Source organism: Engraulis encrasicolus, chromosome 8, assembly GCF_034702125.1.
Source record: "Engraulis encrasicolus isolate BLACKSEA-1 chromosome 8, IST_EnEncr_1.0, whole genome shotgun sequence".
NCBI lineage: Eukaryota > Metazoa > Chordata > Actinopteri > Clupeiformes > Engraulidae > Engraulis > Engraulis encrasicolus.
Genome location: NC_085864.1, coordinates 28,972,043 through 28,998,790, shown reverse-complemented (window position 1 = coordinate 28,998,790; position 26,748 = coordinate 28,972,043). Strand labels below are relative to the sequence as shown.

The 26,748-nt window shown below is 41.9% G+C and overlaps 1 protein-coding gene across 2 annotated transcripts in view; it reads right to left on the bottom strand.

Moving 5' to 3' along the window:
• ryr1b (ryanodine receptor 1b (skeletal)) overlaps nucleotides 1-26,748 on the bottom strand; it is a 112,856-nt gene that overhangs the window by 65,695 nt on the left and 20,413 nt on the right. For both annotated transcript variants that reach the window (XM_063205390.1, XM_063205391.1), the window contains exons 4-34: nucleotides 23,310-23,384; nucleotides 22,792-22,870; nucleotides 21,759-21,871; nucleotides 21,244-21,343; nucleotides 20,981-21,074; nucleotides 20,091-20,165; nucleotides 19,411-19,567; nucleotides 19,019-19,183; nucleotides 18,526-18,647; nucleotides 17,834-18,020; nucleotides 17,296-17,431; nucleotides 16,652-16,747; nucleotides 16,256-16,374; nucleotides 14,161-14,294; nucleotides 13,449-13,690; nucleotides 11,604-11,796; nucleotides 11,251-11,467; nucleotides 10,739-10,843; nucleotides 10,302-10,405; nucleotides 9,912-9,995; nucleotides 9,482-9,641; nucleotides 9,034-9,181; nucleotides 8,072-8,274; nucleotides 7,468-7,642; nucleotides 6,497-6,705; nucleotides 4,724-5,070; nucleotides 4,139-4,274; nucleotides 3,364-3,524; nucleotides 2,998-3,163; nucleotides 2,774-2,860; nucleotides 2,085-2,311 (exon numbers count right to left, since the gene is read on the bottom strand). In XM_063205390.1, coding sequence (XP_063061460.1) covers nucleotides 2,085-2,311; nucleotides 2,774-2,860; nucleotides 2,998-3,163; nucleotides 3,364-3,524; nucleotides 4,139-4,274; nucleotides 4,724-5,070; nucleotides 6,497-6,705; nucleotides 7,468-7,642; nucleotides 8,072-8,274; nucleotides 9,034-9,181; nucleotides 9,482-9,641; nucleotides 9,912-9,995; nucleotides 10,302-10,405; nucleotides 10,739-10,843; nucleotides 11,251-11,467; nucleotides 11,604-11,796; nucleotides 13,449-13,690; nucleotides 14,161-14,294; nucleotides 16,256-16,374; nucleotides 16,652-16,747; nucleotides 17,296-17,431; nucleotides 17,834-18,020; nucleotides 18,526-18,647; nucleotides 19,019-19,183; nucleotides 19,411-19,567; nucleotides 20,091-20,165; nucleotides 20,981-21,074; nucleotides 21,244-21,343; nucleotides 21,759-21,871; nucleotides 22,792-22,870; nucleotides 23,310-23,384 — 4,616 coding nt within the window. The remainder of the gene's footprint in view (nucleotides 1-2,084; nucleotides 2,312-2,773; nucleotides 2,861-2,997; nucleotides 3,164-3,363; nucleotides 3,525-4,138; nucleotides 4,275-4,723; nucleotides 5,071-6,496; nucleotides 6,706-7,467; nucleotides 7,643-8,071; nucleotides 8,275-9,033; nucleotides 9,182-9,481; nucleotides 9,642-9,911; nucleotides 9,996-10,301; nucleotides 10,406-10,738; nucleotides 10,844-11,250; nucleotides 11,468-11,603; nucleotides 11,797-13,448; nucleotides 13,691-14,160; nucleotides 14,295-16,255; nucleotides 16,375-16,651; nucleotides 16,748-17,295; nucleotides 17,432-17,833; nucleotides 18,021-18,525; nucleotides 18,648-19,018; nucleotides 19,184-19,410; nucleotides 19,568-20,090; nucleotides 20,166-20,980; nucleotides 21,075-21,243; nucleotides 21,344-21,758; nucleotides 21,872-22,791; nucleotides 22,871-23,309; nucleotides 23,385-26,748) is intronic.

The window sequence follows — 26,748 nt, the reverse complement described above, 5'->3', positions numbered from 1 at the left end:
CCGAAGTGCACCTGCTTGGCAGAAAAAAGTGAAGGAGCACTCCTTGACGACAAGCACTCCCAAGTTAAAGGACCAGTTCAGTCAAGTTCAATATGCTGTTGTATTGCTCACGCTACCCTTGACTTGTCAGTACCCAGTGATGCCACATTTTTCGACTAAGCCCTTTCCGAGATATGAGCTATTCTAATGGGGGCAACGTTTGTTTACATTTTTTTAAAAATTAACATAGGCCTACTCCAAACATTTTCCCAAAAGGTATCGCTATTTGCTAGTTGTCTGCTGATGTTGTATAACCTTTCGAATGTTTTTGGGAAGAAATTGAAAAAAATTGAAATGTAAACAAAGCGCTGCCCCCATTACAATGACCACTATCTCGGAAAAGGATGAAGAAGAAAAAAAAACCTCAGGTACTGACAAGTCCAGGGTAGTGTGAGCTTTACAACTGCATGTTGAAATTGACTGGACTGGTCCTTTAAGACTTGGCTTTTTAGTATCTATGCAATATTTAATATTCCAAGTGTGCTACACTGCCCTACAAAGGTGCAAAGTGCAGTAACTACTCTGCCAACAGTGACATTGAGAAAAATGCCTTCAAAGTCTTGGCAGTAGGTTGGATATTGTTGTTACTGCAACTTTGACATAGCAATATCTCTAAAACAGGACTTCTTGTGATCATACGGCTTTGTCACAAGATAAAGGATGTGTAATAAAGATAATTTTCAGTCTAAACTGAATTTCGGCAAAATGTGTAATTACTGCACTGTACCTTTGTAGGGCAGTACATAGATACGCACACATACACCATTGTACCTCAAGGTAAAGCATGGCATCAATAACAAATACTCCCAATGTATTCCATTCTCTGTGTTTTTTCACTATGCTCATTGCTAATTGCATAAACATTGCTAATGAATTTGAGATGTTCTTATGACTATACTGAAGCTTACATAGGAAGTGTGACTACCTACAAATATGTTTGATTAACTTTAATGACCATAAAATGTCACAATAATATGTTAAAAAAAAAAACACAGAGGAGCATTCCACATGACTGGTTATTGATCTGGTAATGATCCTTTCAGCCTTGGTGCAGAATTTGACCTACTCTCATGACTCAAGACGAAATACCAGGAAAGTGTGACTACCTACAAATATGTTTTATTCACATGAATTATCATGTCACTCACAATAATATCAAAAACCATCTAGTAGCATTCTCTGCATGTTATTCTTTGTAGTAATCCTTTGAATGTGGCAAAAATAAAACTCATTGAATCCTATAGCAATTGGTATATGAATGGTCCTTTCCACGCTGCTGCTGCCTGTCTGAGGGCTTGACTAAACGGCAATGTTTTTCTCAGACAACTTTGCTATCGTTTGTCTGTCCTGGCTATATGACGCCATCGTCCTAGGTAGCCTAAAATGCTAACTGTGGAGAATCTGAGCTTTTCTCCTCTGGTATGTGCAGGGCATGCTGAGGGGCTCGCTGTACTCCACCATCAATTATCGTCATCATGTCACAATAATATCAAAAACCATCTAGTAGCATTCACTGCATGTTTTACTTTGTAATCCTTTGCATGTGCCAAATAAAACTCATTGAATCCTACAGCGTTTGGTAACGAATGATCCTTTCCATGCTGCTGCTACCGCCTGTCATGAGTCTGAGCTGTTCTCCTCTGGTATCTGCAGGGCCATCATGGTGAGGGGCTCGGTGCACTCCACCATCAATTATCGTCATCATGTCACAATAATATCCAAAACCGTCTAGTAGCATTCCACATGAGTTTAATTTCACTGCATGCTTTACTTTCTAGTCCTTTGCAGTGGCAAATACATGTACTGTATATGTATATGTATAATACTGTATAATACTGTATATGAATATGAATGATCCTCTCCATGCTGCTGCTACCGCCTGTCATGAGTCTGACCTGTTCTCCTCTGGTATGTGCAGGTGAGGGGCTCAGTGCACTCCACCATCAATTATCGTCATCATGTCACAATAATATCAACAACCATCAAGTAGCATTCCACATGAGTCTAATTTCACTGCATGTTGACTAATGTCACTGCAGTCTGACCTGTTCTCCTCTGGTATGTGCAGGGCCATCATGGTGAGGGGCTCGGTGCACTCCACCATCCAGCCCAGCCGCTCATTCACGCGGCCCACCTCCGGCTTCAGGAAGTGGTTGGGCATGCGGCTCCAGATGACGGGCGTCAGCATCTGGACAACCAGGCGCGGGGGACACTGGGGCACGGGGTTCTTGCTATCACTGCGGAACATGGCCGCCGAGATGGGCATGATGTTCTAACAGCCACCAGAAGGAACGCGTTAGTTACATACCAGGGCATAACATTAACTTTTTCGCTTGCTGGCCATTGTGGCTAGTAGTTTTTCTCGAGTCACTAGCCATGCAGCTATTCTAGCCACAAATTTGAGATTGTTTCTTTTTTCTTTATCATGACACTGTATATCTAACCTCAGAAGATGAGGTGCTAAAGCAAGACGATGAGTGTACAACTTTCTACAAACAATTGATACACAAGGGGTTAAGTACAGAATACAGGCTATTCTGATATGTCATACCATAGAATAAGCTACCTGCCAAATTGGCTAGTGACACTGAAATTATTACCAGCTACAGCCAAGTTTTACCAGCATGTGGCCAGTTGACAGGTGCCAGTGTCAAGCCCTGTTACATACATGGAATAATATCAAAGAACAATAGATACACTGTATGCCAAGGTTGAGATTTCATGCTGTTCACACCTTTAGCTTGCCAAGTTCAATCTGTAGCATGTTTTGACTGGAGGGGGCAGCAAATACAGCTGGGAACAGCTTGGTGTTAGGCTCCACCTGAAACAAATAAAATGACATGTTAGATAAGGATGAAAATGTACAAAAAAATAAAAATAAAAAATACAACGCATGACTATATGGCTATGTTATACAACATATGCCTATATCTTATACTATCATATGTCCATGTTTACCTGGAAGAAGGTGTTACACTCCTTTCCATTGGCTGTAAATGTCATCAGACCTGTTGCCAGGTCAACTAGGCAGCCAATAACCAAGTCCTCTTGAGTAAAACGAGTTTGCTGAGAACTGCTGGTGAAGTCGCCTCCCCAGACCATGTAGCAGTTACTGCGCTTGATGCTAAAAGGTGAAAACAAACAATGAACCAATTGGTAAATCTTAAACAAGTTCTTGTATTTAAAATTGTAGGAGGGTAACAGGGCGAGAAGTCATTTTATTACACTCTTGGAGAAAAAAGTGTGCAGACTCCTCCCCATTTTTCAATAATTAATTTCACATTTAACAAGTGCGGATACACTACGTGAAACGTTTCACCTCACCTGTCATGAATATTGCCTTTATCGTCCCCAACTGTCACGGTCACATTGCGCACTTTAGTGAGGTCGAAACCAGGGTCGTACTGATGGAAGTCCGGGGTGAGCCAGCCCACCCAAACGCTGCCGGGCTCCTGCCCAGCAAAAATGCGAACTGAATAGTAATACTGTGGAGATGGAGGAGAGAGAGAGAGACGGAGGACAAATAGTCAGCATCATTTGAAGGGGAGCATTTCTCAAAAGCGTAGTTTTTAGCCCGTTAGCAACTTGGGTAGTTGCTAATGGGAAATTGCATTGCAAACAATAAAGTAACTAACGTAGTTAGCAACTAAGGTTTCGAGAAACGCACCCCAGAACGCCTTGCTGGACAGAACTGAAAGCCACTTTTCAACCTATACATCTACTGTATACAGCATGCACGTACTTTAATGAAATCCCAGTGAAAAATATTGTGTTGCATGGTCGTTAATTAGGGACAAAAGTAAAAGTGTACCGTATTACAATTCTCTATATACTGTAACAAGCATTACACAGAGGATTGAAATTACATTTCAACAGACCACTATATACAAACTTTATTTTGCTTTAACACATATTAGAGTAAATAAAAGCATTTACTGGGAAAATAATGGCTGTATGCACGGTATATTTTGCACGTTGAATTCAACACTAAGACAGTCAAATACAGTGTAACAGCGTTGGTCCCAACTCTCCAAAGCGCTACACTAACACTGCAACATTCACTGGGCAGCAGAGACGCGCGTTAGAGGTGGTGACTCACAGTGGTGGTGCTGAGGATGATTTCTGGGTCATCTCGTTCATCGGGGACGACATCCTCCACCAATCGGGGCACAGTCGGTGCAGGGGGTGGGGCTGGCGCTGCGATCATGGCGGCCTTCTTAGCCTTGGAGAAGAATCTAGAACACAGCACATGCAAGGAAACAAAAACACAGGAGAAGATGAGGGGAAAAAATACAAGACGCGAAAAAATAAAACAAAACAGCTGTTTCACAGGTCACTGAAGTCTTCGTTGAAGGCACAGTTCAAAAAGGTTAAAATAGCTTGAATTAATAAGCTTAATCAATATGAGTTTAAATAAAATAGCCAACATGTTTGATCCATGGGTCAGCTTTGGCAAGGGCAACAGTAAATGGCCTCTTTTATTTAAGACATTTAATTCAGAATTAAATCAATTTAATTCTGAATAAAGCTTAATTCCACTTTGGAAACACTTCCCAATTCGGAATTAAATGAAAGTTCAAAGTAAGCTCGACAGAACTATTTAATTTGGTATTATTAATTCGGAATTAAACAAGTCATGTAAACATGGCGTCATGTAACGTCATGTAAATGACTGAAGCCTCACCCTTTCTTCTTCCCCTTTTCTGAGATGGTGTCCTTTTCATTCTCCTTCATGCTGGCAGTGTCCTTGGCGACCGACGGCTCCTTCTCCTCCTGCTCTTTCTTACTGGCCGATTTCTTCAGAACCTCGTACTCGGAGTCGGGTTCGATCTCCAACACCTCGTCCTCGGGGATGGTGAGCGCTCGAGTGAGAGGGGTGGTGCCCGCCGGAACCTTGAAGGTCTCGTGGAACTCCACGGGCATGCTGAGTCTGAAGAAGATCATGTCGGTGTTGGCGTTCTGGGAGCCGAAGGTCTTGTGGGTCACCTTCAGACAGGGGGCGCTGTCTACGGTTCCATCCACCTGCGCTATCTAAAAGAGCAGATACCTGTTACTGAGAAAGTCTTAATAAATAAACATTTTGATAAAAGACTACTGCTAATGCTTTTAATTGCAAGTAAAAAGGCTATTACTAGAAGATGGTTGAAACCAGATCCTCCTCAATTAAATGATTGGTTAGACGTTATCCATGACATATATGTGATGGAAAAAATTACATACTCATTAAGAATCCAAATCGAAAAATTCTCTGGAATTTGGATCAAGTGGACTGGATATATCTCACACATAAGAGAGGACTTTTGTTAGCCAAATTATTTAATCCTCTGTCTTTTCTTTTTTATTTTTTATTTCAATATACTAAAATTGTATATACAATGCACTGATTGAAATGCTATGTAAAATGTAAGCTCCCCATGTTCATGTTCCTTAAATTTCTCTTTTTTATTTTTCATTATGTGTAAAAATTGTATAAAACTTTAGGCCTTCAGTGGAAGACTGATATGTGTAATGCAACTAACATATTCTTGTGCCTAAATAAAAAAACAATGACAAAAAAAAGAGCAGATACCAAGCAAAAAAAACATTCACTAAATAAAAAGAGAAGATGTACTTCATGTAAACAAAAATAAAACAACAAAATTGTACTCAACATTTGTTATTTTATTCCCTGTAGCTAAAATGACATGCCAATGTGTTTTGGCCTGCTAGGCCTTGGTCTTCACAGGAAGCGGCTTCTTTTTTTTGCTACTTTTGTAGAAGCCAAGCAATCAGTAGTGGTGTCAACAATGATTGATTCGGCGATGCAGTCCAATGCGGGGCATGGACGATCCAGAATCGATCCTGCAAGTTCCAGAATCGATCCGGCAATTTTTTTAAGTTTCAATTACTTCCATGGATATTTCGGGAGCAAATGAATGTTAAATTAAATAAAAGCACATCAAAACATTGCAAGACTGATGCAGACTGATATAGACTGATACAGAAAACAGCCAATAAATTCTTGCTCAGTATCTGACTACTTGTATTGCCTCACCATAACTGATTAAACATTTGCTTTGCTTTCAGTAGAAATGTAATGCATTGCAATGCATTGTAGAATTGAATCGGATCGGATCGGATAGAATCGAATCGAATCGAATCGCTACCTCCCGAATCATGATCGAATCGGATCGTGTGGGAAGTGCCAATCCACACCACTAGCAATCAGGTAGATCAATCGACTGCATGTCTTGGTTTAACCCCTGAGCATAGAGCCTATGTTATGACCTCGCTGTCACCAACATTGTAATGGCTATGTCTTAATCTGTTACTTAAGGCTTTTGGTACTGTCAAAACATTGTTGTTATGACATACAGCAGAGTATTTTCAAATAAATAGTGAATGTAGGCCCTCCAGCGACAACAACTGAGGCAAGAGGCTACCATCATCACAAGAGAGATTTTGTGCTTTGTGATACCTCTATGTGGCTGTGGTCTGCAGGTACAGGCGCGAATTGGGGCAGGCTCTTGCTGAACCACATGGTGATGTCTCTCTTCATGTTAATGGCGAAGGGTTCGAATCCCTCCTGCAGACCGCAGATGGTGAAGTAGCGCAGGCTGCTGACGTTCTGGCCCAGGTTGATGCGGCCCACTTGGCCCAAGCCCAGCGAGCACACAGGGATGAAACCTGCAAAAGGGCGCCAGGGTCCAAAAATTAACACATCACATGCCAAAAAGTCTGGCTGTACAGTACGCGTCTGGACTTCTTTTTGCAGTATTACAGTCTTTACATGTGTTTCTCTAACAGACTTCTTCAGTTCAAATTCCAATGTGGTAAAGAAACGATGAATCACTAATGCTTGAGCTGATTTCTGTGTGTGTGTGGGTACTCAACGTAACCCTGTGTTAATGTACCTTAGAAAACAAACAATAAAAAACGAACCCTACTTAGCATCTGCATATTTCCTGTGCACTTTGTTTCTAGTTACTAGTGATGTCGGCTATACCCTAAATTGTAAGTCGCTTTGGTTTAAAAAGCGTCTGCCAAATGCAAGGTAATGTAATGTAATAATGTAATAATCTTGACAGACTTTAACACATGATTAAGATAATGTAACTCCCATCCACATTAATCTCTGTTTCCATTCATCTGTATCCACCTACTTCAAATATGTCTTTTTATAACACTACTGATTGTAGTAAACACTTTTGTTGCCAGATGTACGATAATTATTGCATTTGTACCATAATTTTGCCTCTGTATGATAAAAAACATGATGTACTGCACGATAATTTCAGAGTTGCCTTTCAGTTCATTTAGATGCCTTGAAACGGCAATTTGGGTCTCGTACGATAATTTCCTCCCCAAAAATGATAATTTTGAGGTTTTGATACAATAATTCAGCATTTTCCATCTGGCAACACAGAGCACACAGCACATTTCACTTACCCTCTCCAGGCTCTATGTCTTTGAAGGCCATGTCAGAGCCAGAGTCACTCATGAGCATCTCTCCGTTCAGGGTGAACATGATGTTCATCTCAACCAGGTCAATCATACAGCCGACCACGTCGCCAGACGCCCACTGTCGGCCAAACGATTCATTGCCAATGTGCCACTTCTGAGCCTGTGAATGTGGATTTTAATGTTTAATTTAAAGTTTGCCGCAGATTGAAGTGCCCTGAGCAAAGAATAACACAGTAAGAATACTCATGGAATAAATAAAATGTCATAATTCGTAGGAATTGCAGGAAAAAAAATGTAAATGCTATTACTGTAGAATAAAGGAGGGAAGCCAAGTTATATATTGCATTCACAAAAGTGTAGTTAGGAAATGGATCGCACTCAGTTTTTTCTTCATTCTTGTTCTTTTCTTTTTATTTACACATTGCAGAGACTGATATGACAGACGTTTCGGCTTCAGTGTCACCAAAAGTGTAGAAATAAAACAAATAAACATTAAAAATATACAGTAACTATTTATATTAATATTACTTTATACCACTAGCATATTCATTTTAAAAATACACTAGGCAGCAATAGTAATAGCACTCACTCTGGATCCATTGAAGACATAGGACAGGTCGTCAGTCCCCAGCTCCTTACTGGCCAGGACACAGGGTCTAGCAAAGCCAACTCTCATCTCGCCGGTGGTCATTGCTTCAAACTCATAGTACCACTTTCCTTGGGTCACGGCATACGATTTCTCTGCTCTGAAGATGCGCACCTTGTCCTTGGGCACATCGACTCCATGGCCACCTGCAAGAGGTATGTAATTCAGAAAACTCATACCGTACATACCGTAAGTCGGGATGTGTATCATTTGTAGTATATCATCAACTGAATCCATCTAATCCCATTGTGCAGAGCCTCTCTCATAACCTTGTCGTCAGCCTTGTAATGACCAAGTCTTAAATATGCTACTCAAGGCTCTGAGTAATGTCATACCAATGTTGCGATGATGCAGTTGAGAGTGTTAAGAAAAGAGTGGATAGGCTGGATCAAAGATTTCCAATAAGGTAAACAAGATAAATCATATCACGTGCCACCAACGCAACAAAGTGGGATGAAGTATTGTCTGCTAAATGGGCCTGACTGTCTATTGAACTCAATTCATTCTCCTAGTCTCCTAAAGTGGCATGGGGCCATAGGACTGCAGCTTAGAACCTTAAGTCAGGTGGATTCCAGAAGAAACTGTGTACCTTGTCAATCCTCTCTGGCTTGATGAGAGGCCTATGTGCTGTAAGAGCAGAGACGATTGATAAGGTAGAGAGTGTACATGCGGGTACTTTTCCGGAATCCATGCAAACTAAGGTGTACGCCCCTTTCAAAGGCCAGTTGAAGTTGAAACTGAGCTCCCTTAACACTAGTGCAAATTGTACGTAAGAAAAAGAAGAAGCAGAAGATCACACCCCTTGATCCCACTCCTTTGCATTGGTGATGCATGCTATGCTTCATCTTGTTCTACAATATTCAATAGCATTGGTAAGAGGCTACAAGCAGCTATACATTACTTACTGCTCTCCTGGTCCGGGGGCTCCACGTTGTATCCATAGCCAATTAGTGTGCGGACAGCATTACTCACACTATCCCGGTTGGTTTTCTTAGTTCTCTCGTCCAGCAGGTTGTACGGCACCAGACGAGGGTTACGCTTATTCATGATATCCTGCAAATGGGAAAGTTCAGATTTGTTCAGACCTTTCTAACAAGTGCATTTACTTAATCATGTTAATTCAACGTATAGCCAGTAAAATGGCTACAGCATTAAAAAAAACTGGCAAATATTACACTGCTCAATACACCATGTTAATTCAACGCATAGCCAGTAAAATGGTTGTAGCATTAAAAAAACAGGCTAATATTACACTGTTCAATACTTGACAATCATTTATGAATTTACATGCATGTCTTTAGATTCAACAGATCATTAATTTGATCATTAAAGCTAGTACCACAGTGTCAATACCTGAACTATACTGTAGGTCCAACCCTGCTTCACTCTGTCCCTCGCCCAGACGTTGTGTCCATTTTCGGCCAACTTCTCCACAAGCTGGTTCTGATTGGGCGTCAGTTTGACATGATTGAGGTCCAGTGGGGCAGGTTTGTAACCACTACTCATCACGTAGCTGTAAAAGCAGGGAGACAGAAAGAGAGAGAAGAGTTGATGAAGAGGTCCAACAGTACTGATGTTGCGCATCCGTAAATTAATTTCTCCCTCAAGTCCAACATACACCCTTCATCTACAAATCCACCAAGCGTAGCCTACAGTATGTGCTCGCACCAGAGTCAAGTTAAGTCAAGTCAAGAACAATAACACCTCAGTCTGTGTTTTCTGAAACCTTAGCATGTGTCTTTTTCATGCATGGAATACATAGCTATGATTATCAAACACCTACGTTTTAGGAAGCTTGGTCTTCTTTAAATTCTCCTCTGCTTTTTCATCCCCCATGCCAACGTGGCATCCCAAAGCGAGCAATGTTCTGTTGAGCAGAAGATAACAATGTTGTCAGAAGGCTGTTGTACAGACATGTTAAAATACATTGATATTAGTGTTTTTCAATTGTGTCATTTGAATGTCTTTTGCTTATATAGCCTACTGTAATATGTTATTGTATTGCTTTGTTTTTTGTATTATCTTCAGATGCAATTTTCAATACTATGATGAACTGATTTTATTGAAGAAAAGGACCCTAGGAAGAATAGCGGTGTCATTGCCACAGCCAATGGGGATCCAACAAATAAACAAATAAACAAATAGTAGCAGCATGTGTAGCATTTCCACTGACTTGAGGATTTCTGCAGACATCTGCAGGTTATAGTTGCGCTCTGGCTCAGGTAAAGTCTGGAAGTCCACGAGGCAGGGGTGTAGCTTCTTATTGTCATCCCTAAACTGTGGAGGAGAAAAAAACAGTAGTAAGGACACTCATTTATGGTCAAAATTTCAAGTACTTTTAATCGTGCTTGAGCTTTGTAGCCTCTTAGTGCAAATGGGGTCGCCGGCGGGCCTGTTCCCAACTTGCTGAAAATACTCAACTAACAACATAACAACATGGCTATGGCATTATCGAGAGCGTAAAGTAACAGATTAAGACATACAGGTAGCCATTACAAATTTGGTCACAGTAAAGTTATAGCAGTATAAAAATAAAAGTCTCTGCGCTAAGGGGTTAATCATGTTTACTGTATGCTTTTTATATGATGTAATACATAAACATGCACTTACTATTCCGTAAGTCCAGCCCTGTTCGATTCTTGTTACTGCCCAGAGTTCATGGATGTTCTCCGCTAGCTTCTCCCGGATCCGCTCCAGATGGGGAGGCAGCACAATCTATGAGAAGAATCACGAGGATAAAAATAATGTACGTTAGTATTAAATAATAACAAATAAGAAGATGAGATTGTTTATTTACAGGTTTGTTTATATACAGCTTTCCCCTCAGCATAATCTGCCCTCTCATTTAGGGTGGGACCCGAGAGGGGGCGGAACCATCACAAAACTCTACTCCCGACAGCATTGCAAAAATGGCCAAATAGCGCCAAAATGACATTCCCACACTACTACCCCACTGTTGCAATAATAACATGGTAATACCGCCTTTTAAAAGCAGCAGTTCTAAGCATTTTTTTGTTGTTTGTTTGCCGATTTTGCATTTTTATTTCACAAGGGAAGAGGCAGAGGCGGGTGACAGCACTCATTGTAAGGTCACCACTAATGACAGTATACAGTAGGCCTACCTGGGCTGTGTCAACAGGGCATGGGGTGAAGGATGTGTGTGAGAGGGACTGTGTTGGGCCCAGCAGGTTGCGCACTCCATCAAAGTCGTGTTTGTACTCTTTGATGGGCTCGATGCGCATCCTCTCCTTCGGCAGCAGAGCCTCGTAGCACGGGGCGTACCCTGGGGGAGGGAGGAACTTGAAGTCTCCATGACGACCACCCAACAGGAAGCGAGCCCTGCAGTTGAGAAGATACATTAGAAGTTATTATGAATTAATTTCCTCTGGGATTAATCAAAAACAATCATTTTCTGAAACATTAGTTTATTCTAATGAATTCCATTATTTCGGCATGCATTTCCCCATAAGCTTACTTGACTCCGGCCGAGAAGCTGATTGCGGGGAAGAAGAGGCCGTCCAGGTTGAAGTTCTCGAACATGCCCTGCACGGGGTGACCGTTGATGCGGAAGGAGATGCTGGGCACGCTCAGGTCCAGGCAGCAGCTCACCACGTCGTCCGCCGACAGACTGTGCATCCCGGGTGAGGCAACCTGGCGGGAAACATGGCCTGGACAAAACACAGCGGAAATGGATTAGGATTAGGTGCCATGGTGACAGCGGAATCTGGTGGTGCACACTCACTCACAGCAACAGTAGTGGTGTAGGTGTAGTTAGGTTTAGATTCAAGACAGTGTGGGGAGGAAGCTGCACGGAGAAAAACAGGAAGACACTCCAGCGTGTTGTGAACACAGCGAAGAAGATCATGGGAGTACCACTCCCCTCCCTGCAGGACATTTACACCACATGCCTCGCCCGGAAAGCACTGATGATCATCAAAGACACAAGCCACCCTGCACACAAACTGTTCAGCCTCCTGCCCTCTGGAAAGAGGTACAGGCGCCTCCGTTCCCGTACCACCAGGCTGGCGAGCAGCACAATGCACCAAGCGATCAAGATGCTGAACACTCAACCCACTCTCCCTCCACTGTCAGCCTCTAGCCAGCAAGGCCACTGATAACCCCACCCCCCCCATCCCCCACCACCATATCTGCGACTGAACATTCCACCTGCACTACTATACTTGTGACTGAACTTTCAACCTGCACTAACTCAAAACATGCACACACACACACACACACACACACACACACACACACACACACACACACACACACACACACACACACACACACACACACACACACACACACACACACACACACACACACACACACACACACACACACACACACAAGCACACTGCACTTTCTGCACTAAACCCAAACATAAACACACTGACACACACTGACACACACACACACACAGACACAGACACACGAACACACACACAGACGCACACCGCACCTTCTACCAGCACTAAACACATACACACACACACACACACACACACACACACACACACACACACACACACACACACACACACACACAAACACACACACACACACACACTGCTGCTGGTGTACTTGACAGACCTTTTTAATATTTATTTTTCTTCAAAATGCTACTATTACCATGTCAGAACGCTATAAAGGACTTTTTTAGGAAAAGCACAAAAGCACAACAATACCTCTTAATGTATGTCCTCTACAAGTCTTCTGTTGTCCAGTCTTGCACTTTAAATGTCTGTATGAGCACTGTCTATGTCCATACTGTCTTAAGTCCATGTATAAGTACTGTCTATGTCTATACTGTCTATGTCCTTACCTAGATTAGTCTATGTCTGTATGGGAAAGCAAGAAATGTAATTTCAAATTCTTTGTATGACCAGTGCATGTAAAGAAATTGACAATAAAACCTACTTGACTTGACTTGACTTGACTTGACTCAAGAGTCAAGATTCAAGATTCAAACATTGGTCATTTCATTATCAAAGAGCAACAACATCATGCTTGACACATCAATAACGCACAGTGTAATGTGATGTGCAGTGCTGAGATAAGATGCCGATGGAATATAAATAGCCACAAGAGTATAATCTCCAGAATCCCCATCATCAATACTGCCTATAAGTAACCACAGTAATCACCGCTTTTACCTCTAGTCTTTTACATGTATGATGCATTTTACTTCATGACATTGCTCATCTTTTTGCCATCTGTAATGTTGCATACAGTTGCTGCTGTGCATAATTTACCAAGATTTCAGTACACTACACACCAATTCTCCAATATACACTCTCCGCAAGAGCACACTCACCAGACCAGAGATGCAGGCCGTCAAAGCCATAAGAGTAGAGATCGTCTCCCACTCCGTTGCCTCCCCAGCCTTCTCCTCCGCCAGGGTAAGGGCTGTAGCCCTCGGTCATGGCCCAGCCCACGCGCAGGTGAGAGGCCTGGGCTGTCACGAAGGCCTCCACGTAGTCCACCATCACCTCAAAGTACCACTTCTTGTACTGGGTAGACCCTTCACACGTCCCCAGGAAAATATTGGGCCGAACACTGCGGATGAAGAGGGATGAAGATGGAGGAAGGGGGGTCAAATTTTGTACAAAAAGACCGCGTTAAGATTGTTGTACAAGTGTGAAAATGTGTTTTTTCCTCCTTTTTTGTTTTTTTTCGGATGCAGGATTGGGCACTGAGGGTTTTGGTTGAGCCTGTGTGGTATTGTCGTAGGTGTCTCTGGGTTGTGGGTCAACTGTGGATACACTTGCTTTGTTTATGCTGTGATTCTGATGTAATGTAAGACTGCATAAGATGAACAAAAATTTAAAAAGAAGTTACAAAAAAGGGATAAAGAACTCTACATTGCTTACAAACCCTCCAAAAAAGAAGGAAGGCCAGATGTTTTCCGATGGATCAAAAGACAGATTGACCAACATGGCAGCGTATAGAGTCGCTGCAGCAGACTAAAAACTATTAAAGCAGATAATATTAAGAACAGTAAAAATATATGAGGGGAGGATGATTACCTTGTTACATAATTTACAATGTTGGTCTGCAGCAGGAGGTCGCGACCAGGAAACAGATTTTCTGTGATGAGATTCTGATTGGACCTCACAGCAACACCGTTACACACACACAGAGAGCTCAACACATCCAGAACCTGTGGGGAGATAGCAAGTGTGAGGAGTCCGTACACTTAGAATCCTTTTTGTTGTGTTTTATTGTTTTTCATGGCAGGACAACGTTTCGACCTCAACAGTCTTCTTCAGATTCTCTACATAGAGACTACGTAGAGAATCTGAAGAAGACTCACTCTGAAAACTACAGTTGACCTTCGTCCTGCACCTTTCATTGGGATGTGCACAATCCTCTCCTTCAACTACAAAGCGGATTCCAAAAAAGTTGGGACACTTTGTATTTTGTGAATAAAATCAAAACGCTGGCATTTTCAAAACATTCAATATGTTAACAAGGTAGAACAGTATGTACAGACAACAAATCAGTTGTTAAAGTGAAGCAGAATTATTGTTTTGAGGTAATTATGTGATCATTTAAAATTTCACCCTTGCAACAAATCCCAAAAAAGTTGGGACAGGGCCAATAAAATGCATTTTATATTAGATAAGACTAAACACAACACAAGGGATGAGACTGAACAGTTAAATACTTTGACTGATGGCATAATTTTATTCAAAAATTAGATATTTTGATGTGCAAGACATGATTTCAGCAGCTCAACTGATAGGTGTGTTCTTCAACTTGTTTACCTTTTTGTTATGCTTAATATGGGCATATCCTGACTGCAAGAAAACAATTTTGTGACCTGTTTACTCTTATGATGGAACCACACTATTGGAACATAGTACAGATTTAAATTTGCCACCATTAGGGGACAATATCTAAAGGCGGTGCTCCAAAATATAATGCCTTGGTAGCTATGTTTGCTGTTTAAAGTCTGTATGTATCATTCAACATTCATTTTAATGCTCTACATGAGTAAGAAGACCCTAACCAAGTCACCTCTGCACCCCCTTACCATCGTATATTCTGTCTTTCAGACTGACCACTAAATCAAGCTGAAGTATTCATTTTCTATATAACCTGGAGGGTGCATGACTCCATAATTTTCAAAAAGGATTAAATATTTTCCATCCTGTAATCAGAGGACAGTTCCACATGTCTCCTAGGTTCATAGAATGAGCTTTTCCGCATGCAACACTGTTTAATGTGTGCATCATGTGCATTAATCAAGTGTTGTGTTTATGGTAATTTTTTCGAGAGCTGTCATTGTTGGAGTGTCATAGTTTGCTTATTGACCACGAGTATGTCATGATCTCATAACTCATGCAATGATTACACAGAACTCTATATTACGGAAATAGGCCGTATATGCCTGCAATTTTGATAATTCAATCTTTCTGTGTAATAGATAAGTAATTAGTCCCTCAAAATCATCGCTGCTGAGTGCCACAGCCTTTCTGTGATGGTATTTTAGTTGTGCATTAATGTTGGCAGTCAATATAGTTCCTTTTAAAATATTCTTCCTTGTGTTATTTTTAGAATTATCCAACTATTACAACATGTTTTGGCTCTGTCCCAACTTTTTTGAGATTTGTTGCATGGGTCAAATTTTAAATGATCACATAATTACCTCAAAACAATAATTCTGCTCGACTTTAACAACTGATATGTTGTCTGTACATAATGCTCTACATTATTAACATATTAGATGTTTTGAAAATGCCAGCATTTTGATTTTATTCACAAAATACAAAGTGTCCCAACTTTTTTGGAATCCGCTTTTGTAGACAAGCAAGCGTGTCAGAGGAGAAATCTAGATGCTGCTATCATCAGCAAATACCGTATAAATCACTGTTGGTGACATCTAATGAAAACCCAAAGGGCTTTTGTGCATTAAATTATTTGACAGGACAGTGGAGAACAGATAGCAGAAAATGGCTAGGAGAGAGAGAGAGATGGGGAAGGATCGGGAAATGACCTGGGCCGGGAATCGAACCTAGGTCACCCGCATAGCATAGTGAGAGCCACGGCTGGGCCATCCATAGGGCTTTTTGATTGATACTCGTGAGACTAACGAAGAAGAGCTACTGCAGTTCTTACCTTGTGATTGCGGCCATGTTTGTCCAAAAGGGAGATGATTGACTTGATGTGGTTCTCCTGGATGATGTTGAGGACTTCAGGACTTTCAATCAGAATGCAGTACAACACCTCCAGAATACCTGGCGAATGAAAAGCATCATTAAACCAGTCATATATGTGTTATAATATCAGAAAAGTTGCATGATACTGTAAAAAATTAAGCAAATATCTCAAAGAGTTGCTTTCTAGATAAGTGTTTCCCAACCAGAGGTATGTGTACCACTAGGGGTGCGCAAGCACACCTCAGGGAGTACGCGGAAAAATTTAAGTTTGAATGGGGGACAAAAAAGGCTTAGGGGGTACACGAGACAAAAAAGGTTGGGAAACACTGATCTAGATGGAAAATCAGGGCATTACCAGAGGAGGCCTCAAGGCGATCCAGCTTGCTAACCAGCCAGTCCAGGTTGTCACAGAACAGGGCACAGTTGGAGCGGTTTCCTCTGATCAAAGAGGCTACGGGGACACGGAGTTCACATATGAGACAGTATTTGAACTACGAATTAGAAGCATGTCGAATCAACTCACTGCATTTTCACACCTAGTCCCCTTTAAGTGAACCTAACTCAGTCCTCTTTAAGTGGACCAAAAAGTGAACCGACAGCAAAAGGACTTAGTTCTGTTTCTGTTCATATTGTGAGTTTATTACAAAATGAACCTGCTAATATTTCTGGTCCCATTAGGCTTTTATGGTGTGTGAGTCATCTTTTTCATCACACCAGGTCATCTAGAGCTCTCCTTAAGTGATTAAACCTAGTCACAAGTCCAACTTTTGAGGACACATAAGCGAACCGTACTGAGACCACATTATTAAAGGTCTCAGTACGTTTCACTTCCAAGGGGTCTGGGTACACTTTGGAGCGTTCACATATGTGTAGAAAATGCTGAGTCACAGGCCTGAGTTCACTTAAATGGCTAAAGTGGACCAGGTGTGAAAACCTTATCTATGAGTATGTAGACAAATGAATAAAGCATTAGAGAAATGTGTACAGTGGCATACATACCCAGCAGCTCGTACAGCAAGTTGACAATCTCCTTCCACGATTCTGCAGCCTCCTCACCAGCAAACTCGGAGAAGTGTGCTGCGGTGTTGTACACATTCAAACGGTCTATACATTCCAGAACAATGGTGATCATACCCTGAAAGCAAAACAGACCAAATATTCAAACAAACAATTGCAAGGGTGTTTGTGGAAGCATTTGATTGAGGTTGAGTAATGTGTTTGACAAATCATGGTATGTAGGCTACATATGCTGCTTGAGTCCATGCTTTGACTTCGAATGGCAAACCCGATAGATAGATAGATAGATAGATAGATAGATAGATAGATAGATAGATAGATAGATAGATAGATAGATAGATAGATAGATAGATAGATAGATAGATAGATAGATAGATAGATAGATAGATAGATAGATAGATAGATAGATAGATAGATAGAAAGATTAAAGGGCATGGACTGGACTAAATTATATGATTACAAGAAATAATAATAAAGACGCAACCACAGTGCTAAAGTAAATAAATAAATAAATAAAAACCTCTTCTTGGAAGAGATTCTGGCGGTTGCGGAGTGAGCGCAGCTTGGTCTGTTTCTCCTCATGTTCCAGCTCTTCCTCAGGAGGCCGGAAGTAGAAGATGAGATCCTGCAAGGAGAGGATGACGCCTTCCAGGGGCAGAGACACGCTTCCCGGGTTCTTGTTTTTCCCACTCAGCGAGTCCAAACCCCTGCAAAGAAGACATCGGGATAGAAGACCCATAAAGAAGCAGATGTCATATTTGAGCATTGAAAAATATCATCATATCTTCATCAATATCATCACATATTGCATGGAGAAACAGTTTGGTGGACAACTGTTGCTTAGGGTGGGCCAAAAGCCCCCAATTTTATAATACCCTGCTCTTCTTTTCAACTATTATTCCTAGCAACAACACAACTTCCTTGCAACCTACTGTGTGTGTTAAAGAGTGGCACAATAGGCTTCAAATATTAAACCACAGTGAACAGTGACAGTTCATGAATGTAATTGAAAAGAGTGTTTTGAGACTGTTTTGATCAAAACTAGTATATAGTCGTTTGGAAGAATGGTCCAGTTGTCTTTCCACAGCAACCAGTTTAATGCCATCTGGGGCTCAGCAAAACGCTTTAAAACACATCAGGACAATTACAGAACACTACACAGTATTTTAAAATGAGCACTTTTGATAAAGCATGTAAAAAGCTAGGCCATACTTGATGAAGACTCTGAAAAGGCCCATGGTGCTGTATATCATTCTAGCTGCCTGTGACTCCTCCTCCTGTGAGCGAGACAGAGAAACTGCGTCGTCCATATGACCCTCCTGGTGCAATATTGCCTGAAAATGAAAAATATATAAAATCAGAGAGTGCACATTCATAGCTAGTTTTAATATATGTACTGTATAAATAGACACTAGCCTAGTTAGCTTGTTTAGATTAATGAACAGATCGGTAAAAGAAAATATAGAACACTTATTTAGCCATACAGCACAAAGACTGCAGGTGATGTACTGTATGCAGAATTGTGTGTGCTAATCTGTATTTTATGTCTCTTCACTGTTGACATACCCTGGTCATTTCAAAATAAAGTGCAGCACATTCTCTATTAACAATAGATCCACAATTAACAATAGATAACTGCAGCTGGAGACAACAGCTCGCGACGCTAGTGGAGCAGAATATTGATAGCTTTGGCTCAGTGCCTTACTCTTCGTTGGAGGTTGCCCAGTCTGGCGGCTTTGGCGTCAAGGGCAGCGTACGTGAGCCACAGACTCGTGGACACGTGCTGCATGAAGCACAAAGACTCGCCGTACTTGATCTCAGGTGTTCCCATGCCTTCCACATCACGCTTCTTGGGTACCTCCACCTTCTCCTGCTCATGGAGACCATGTCAAAAGAGAGAGAGAGAGAGAGAGAGAGAGAGAGAGAGAGAGAGAGAGAGAGAGAGAGAGAGAGAGAGAGAGAGAGAGAGAGAATATGAGAGAAGAGTGAGATCAGCATATTAGCAAGCTAGCATGGAAACAAGTTAGCATAAGAACCAACACAATAGAAGCAATTTTTACAGAAAATTGAGAGAAAAAGAGATTTTATTTTTCGGACCTTTGTCACACGGAAACAGAAGGCAGACAGTTTCGTATTTGCACGCTCTGGATCCAGCACCATCAAGCCCTTCTCCTCGTCCAAGCACAGGTAGCGGCCCGTGGTGATATGGCGCACGCGGAAGGATTGGTACCACTTCATGTGACTGCCGCTCCAGCTACAAAGGAAGAAGAGGAGCATGGGTCATACCGTGCAGCCATTGACAGTAAATAGATATATACTGTCAATGCGTGCAGCACATGAAATACTGCGCAATGTAGGAGAGAAAGGTATGCTAATGCTAGCCTGATTATCATCAACTTTCAAATCTCTTCGAGACTTGGTCTGATCAAGAGCATAGCAATTAACATTTCCGAAATGGCATGGTTGACCCACCTCCCTTGGTTGGCTAATGGTTGTTTGTTTCACAACAAAGTGGGAGAAGATCCCGATCTTTAGGGAGCCCAGAAACGATATTTGTATTGCTCCTGGCCTGACTAGAAGCAACGCTGAAGGTGTTGCGTCACTAGGAGGGCACGGCCTGGTTACGGTAAAGCTACACAGACTTAATTGTGTTAAGTGTGCGCAGCGTTAATTCAACACTCGAAGTCATATTTAACATTCCTCTAGTTGGTCCTACTCTATGTTGTTGAATCAATATGGCAACATTTATTACGTACGTACCACTGAAAGAAACTCACCCGATTCTAAGTGGCTCCAATCTCCACAGAGATCGGGCCTGGCTGCAGACAGCGCCTCCTTCATACTGGGCAATCCTGAGGAAAAAGGCAGACAATGCGCGCACATCAGTCCGAAACGTCATGCCATTACATTTTGTCTTGGAGCATCAAACAGTGTTGCGGTCCTACAGTACATTTTCCTTTCAGCAATCCTGAATACAGACATCCAGAGCAAAATGAGATAAACCCAACAATGTCAACATTTCTCCCTTCAGGAGCCAAGGCTGAATGAATTATATCATATTACACCATTGTGTTGTAGGCTACATGTGACGGTTACTAAGAGGACAGAACTATTGGCCAGAAGCTATTCAGCAGCTTCAATGGAGTACCACATATTTGCTCCAAAGATTTCACTGAATGAAAGAAGCACAGCTCTTGAATTAGATAAGACTGTTAAATTACAATAAAATCACCTGTATGAGGTGAATAGGTAGTTATTGATTTACCCATAAAAGAGGTACATGGGTGGAAATAGCTGGTTTGGACAATGTGGGACTGGATCAGGTAGTTTGAGCCCAGGTTGCCATCCATCAGAAAGGGTATAAGGAGGAGTATGTGTGAGTTAAGGAGGCCAGGGTTGCCAGAGTAGCCCAAAACCTGATTGGAAGCACTTAATCCTGCCCAATTTGAACTACATTCTCTTGATTTCTACTGCCATAAGTTTGCAGCAAAACCTACCCAAATGCCTTTTTTTTTACCCGCAGGCGGTCATCCTAAGCAGCCCAATTAAATTGGGGAGGAAACTGCCACTGAAGGAGGTTGGTACGGTACCTGTGACCGCAGGCCTTGCTTTTACTTTACGTTACATTACTTAGCTGACGCATTCATTCAAAGCGACTTTTACTTACTTGTTCTCCTCGCGCTGATCAGGAGGAGGGACAGCCAAACACTCGTCCATGTGGCCATGGAACAATCGGAGGACCTGTCCTCCTGTTACAAAGCCTAAAAAGGAAAAGGAACATGGGACAGGGACATGGGACATGGGACAGGGACGGAGCCCCTTGGTTGATCTTGCTCCCACACTACACACAGCAAACATTATGATATCAAACTACAAATCCTGCTTGACATTATCTTGACCTCGCCGGATGGATCTAAAATCAAACCTTACCCTCGGCAAGCTCACACCCCGAGCACACTGGGTTCATGTTCCAGAGCGTTTGCATGAAGGACGCATCAACCATGAGGTCACCACTCGCAAGGGATAGATGCTAAAGTAATAATAATTAAAAGAAAAAACAGAAAATGTATACGTTAAATTATGGAATTCTGCACGATTTACGTTGCACACATCAATGTAGTATCAGACATGGCTTCGACAGAATATGATATCTGGAATCATGAATGTTTGTACTTTGTAGCTGTAGTACAGTATATAGTAAGTTTGCTCAGTTAAAGGAAAAAAGACTGTAACAATTAAGTTCTGAATTAATATTGAAATTGAGCATTTGATGTGTGAGTGTATATGCTGTTCCGTAACAATGCCATGATAAAGTTACAATATTCTAGCCAGTGAGATTTTTGCAGCTTGAGAGAAATAATTGTATAGAATAATTCCATTAGTCATACACCTCTAGGACATACAAAAAAGCTCATTGAATGTGGAGTTTTGGATATGCTGCTCACCAGGTATCTTTCAGATGACACGCTGACCAGAATGAGGTCGTCACCCACCCTGACCTTCTCACCCTCGGACCTCTGCTTGGAAGCAGGGTGGATTGTCCACCAACATGCCTCACCTGCGGGAGCGCACAGCAAAGTCAGAAGGGGGAAAACAAGGGAAAAAGACCAACCTTGAAGCTGTTACGGTACATTACATTAGATTTTGGCAGACGCTTTTATCCAAGGAGACTTACATAAGAGGACACAATTGGCAACAAACAATGTGTAGGACAGTGGTTCCCAAATTGAGGATCGGGACCCCTGAGGGGGTTGTGGAGGTACTGCAGGGGTGTTGTGGACACAAGGTACTATGTGCATCAAACAATAAATATGTGCTTTTATAACTTTTCCACACATTGTTGGTAACACTATTCCTTTCAATTGGTAATACATGTGTTTACCTTTCCCTTAGTTTACATTAAAGGGACACTGTGTGAGATTTTTAGTTGTTTATTTCCAGAATTCATGCTGCCCATTCACTAATGTTACATTTTTCATGAATACTTACCACCACCATCAAATTCTAAGTATTCATTATGACTGGAAAAATTGCACTTTTCATACATGACTTCATACATACATACTCTTCTCCATGGTCCGCCATTTTGAATTTCCAAAAATTCCAAAAAAAAATTAGCTGCAAAAACGACTGTACTTGGACCATGCTAGAAAATATTTGTTCATTACTTAGTAAACTATCATGTAAAGATCAAATTTGGCAATAGGCAGCCCAGTTTCAATGAGCAGTATAGTTGCAGTACCTTTTTTGACCATTTCCTGCACAGTGTACCTTTAAAGTTTAGCAAAAATAGGGATGGAAAATATGGATAATGGGAGATGGGGGGTCATGAAAATATTCTTAAGTCCAAAAGGGGGTCCCAGCAGAAAAAGTTGGTGTAGCCGTAAAATTACAGGGGATGCTGTGCACCGGTACCTGGTTGAGGTAAGCTATGGTTATGGTAGCGTTTTTTCTAAGCTTATCTAGAAAACATCCTACCTGTTGAGTCTTCTTGGAGGCCGACATCAAAGGCCAGTTTGTCTGTGAGTGAGCGGGATGTGGTCAAACAACTGAGATACTGGAGTTTAATGAAAATGGAAAGAAAGGAAAGGTAGAATATTCATTAGGTATTGACTGGCAAGTTCATTACGCTGTAGATTTAACATTAACTGAAACAACAAAATGTTAGCATGAACAAATGCCTATCACTGTCGTATCTCGCTTTATAATGTGCTTCTATGATGCTAATTGCTAACATGTGGTCACGACATTAGAAAGTAGTGTTTTTTTCCGGCAGTTTCGTGCCCATAGAAATCAATGCAATTTGTTGAAATGGGACGGAATTTAGCGCATTGTGGCGTTTTTTTGAGAACCTTTTGGGCGGGATTTGATCAGACACATCTGGCAACACTGGGAGGGGAGGATGCTGGTCCAGGTGGTTTTGATTGATTTATGAATTTGTTTTGAATTTGACTTTGAAATCAGAATCTGAATGCTGGTGTGTTTCATGCCCTCACCATGGCAGAATGGTAATGGCGCAGCAAGATGGCATGACCGTAGAGCAACGTCCGGTGGCCTCCTCCTTGGGATGACTGAAGAAACAAGCACAGACAAACACAAAAACTTTTTTAAGGTTAACAACCACCATTCATAACTCATTTCTCTATGGTGATGACACAGGCTTTCCCCTGCCTCGGGGTCAGAGGACACGGAGGGGGTCACAATCCACATGTGGTGGGACTTGAACTACCCTTTGTCTGTCAAGATGGCGGGAAAGATCACATCAGCAATGACACCCAAAGACATCACAAATACACAGCAGCACTATGGGAAGGCAAAGAGATCCTGCAGTGCCCCCCGCCCCCCTACACACCACGCAACATCTCTTTTCCTCAGACAACATTCAAAACGGAGCAATGGGAAAAAAATATGTTACTGTACATTATCACACGACAAGCAACATCACCAGATTAAATGAACAGTGCATGATGGACAACAATAATCACAAGGTCACGTCATCAAACCAAACAATTGGTTTAACCACACATTCTTGCCACGTCTGACACAACAGCACACCTGGAACTCTCTTACCTTTTCTCAAACATCCAGTCAAGTTGTTATAAATGAGAAAACACAGTTAATCAGGACTCGTATTAGAGATTGTTTGTGATCATCATCAACACTTCCACCCAGCAGCACCATCATGAAGTGTCAAGATAAATGGTATAATGTCAGGCTAGGGCAGGCTAAGAGGATTTAAGGGTGTTAAGTAAACTTAATCCAGGACAGTGCCGTGGACAAGTGGACTTGGTGAGTGCGAGTGTTAGTCCACTATTCATCTGTCCACATTAGCGCTGGCTTGATGGCTTTACTGTATGTGTGAGTATGCCTGTGTGTGTGCGTGTAATCGTGTGTGACAGTAAGATAGTTTCTCTAAGTGTGTGTGTGTGTGTGTGTGTGTGTGTGTGTGTGTGTGTGTGTGTGTGTGTGTGTGTGTGTGTGTGTGTGTGTGTGTGTGTGTGTGTGTGTGTGTGTGTGTGTGCTTGCGCACGTGCACGCATGTGTGTGTGTGTGTGAGTGTGTGCGTGTGTCAGAGAGATAAAGAGAGAGAGAAATGGAGAAAGAGAGAAGGACGGCATCTGATAGATGTGGCTTAAGGAGGCACACCAGGTGCATGCCCCCCACCCCGTCCCCACCACGTACCCCCACCCAGGGGCGTAGCAGCAAATTTTGGGCCCTATGTACAATCAGTTTCAATGGACCCACCCAGCCATATACAGTATCTACATAAATCAGACTGTGTGTGGGCCCCCTGTAGACATGGGGCCCTGGGTACTCAGTCACACTTTCACCCCTTGAACGACACCCCTGTCCCCACTCTGTCCCCACCACATCACCACCCCCCGTCCCCACCCCACTGAAATGTGGAGGGACTCTCCCCTAGGCCTCATGCCATTGCTATTCTCATCCTGGCCTAAGTTCCGACGACGGAAGAAGGCCAGGGCTCAAGGAAAAGAGCCTCTCATTACAAAGGTAGTAGGCACGGCGCGCTAATGCAAACAACTCAAGCAACAACAAACATAATGCGCTCCCTCCATTTTCATTCCAGCCAAACACTTGGCCAGCTTTATTGCCTGCTATGACCTCGCCCAGCAATGCCGGTAATTGTCCGTCCGCCGACCTAGTGTTGCTTTGACTGAGCTTATCTGGTGTCATCGACTGCCCCCACGGAGACTTGAAATAGTTTGGTTCACGTACTGTACGATACTGTGGACAGTTCTCAGGCATCTTTTTTTAGGCTAGAACAACTGTATATTAGTCCATGAATACTAAAATATACACCCTTTTGTCAAAGATGGCGGAAACTTTCCATCAAAGTTTACACTAAGTGTTCATTTTTAAAATGAGATTAAATGTTATATTGGTAACTGCTGACTTCTGCACATAGGTGCATTTTTTGGGAATTTTTCACTTAATTCATACATTGGTTCCATGTATGACACCACAGGAAAACACAATACATGTAGTGCTTTAACAAATGCCCATAACTTTTACATGGTAATATACTGTACTTGTGTGTGGCAAAACAAATAAATATATTCCTTACACATAATTATCTGTAAAATGTTTTGTCTCGTACTGTGGTTTAACCTTTGGCCCTCAATGTTAATCAGGCCATCTTTGAATTGAACTGTCAACCAAATTGGAAGGATATATTCATAGCATCTCAAAAGCCAGGTGGTAATCACTCTTGGCATGCGAGCTATATCATCTAACTGATATTTTAGTCCAAGTCGATGTTCATGCCATATTAGAAGAATGTACCTCCAGGCATTCTTGGAAAACCATGTTCACGAGACTGAGATGAGTATGTGGCCATGGAGATTTTTGTCCATGACCTGAGAAACTTAATACGTTTCTGAGGTGACTCAAATTGGTATATTGGGAGTGTATTTCAAACCCATAGTCACATGTCTCTGAGAAAATCGCCCTTTCAGGGATTTTTTTGTTGTTGGCATTTTCATTTTCATACTAGCGACCTGCTTTATTGTGACGCGTCTCAATATCTAAAAGACATATGAAGCATACGTACATGTTCCTTGAAGCACTCTGAAGGTATCGCTACTATGATAACTTTGACCATGACCATTGCTCTTTGAGGTCCAATGACAAAGCAGCTCATCTTTGAGCCTGAATGAAAACTCATCAAAATAACCAAATAAAATTATGAAATCTCAAAATTGAGGGACCTGCATTAAGGGCCGTTGTATAACACTTAAAAAGATGGGACTGTCATGGTGAATCCAATTGATGGGTTTTCTGAAACTTTTAAGGGCTGCCTTGAGGCCCTCTTAGCATATCATGTTCATCAGATTGGGGCAGACAGAGGGACATACAGTATGAACCAACAAACAGTTAACCCCACGAACATACTGCCCTCAGCCACAGCTATCTGTGCAATGGAGGCATAAAAACAGGGAGGGTCTGTAAGAGCAGGACAGGACACTGAAAAGACAGAAGGTTATGAACATGCTATCCCTGTGAGATGAAATGAGATGGAATAGAATGAGAAGAACACATGGGTGAGAGACCTTGATGGTCAAGTGAGATTGACAGAAAGAGACACAAGATGGATTGTTAGAGGATATGATGGAATGGAAAGACAACAGAACAGACACAAAAAGAGATGATGATGCTAATAACGTGGGAATAGCGCTGTAGGTATGCGATGGAGTCATTTTTGACTGCACAGACAGGATGGAGATGAGAGTTAAGATAGACACGTTTTCTAGTTGGACAAGAGATAAGAGGGTGAAACATTGCAGATATATTTTTGGGATGGGGCGTAATAAACTCTGCTTACAGTTCTAAATTCCTCTTAACAGATGTAGACAGCCCTCTCTAATGAAGTGGTCTAGAAATACAGTCTATTATAGTGACTTCACGGGTAACAAT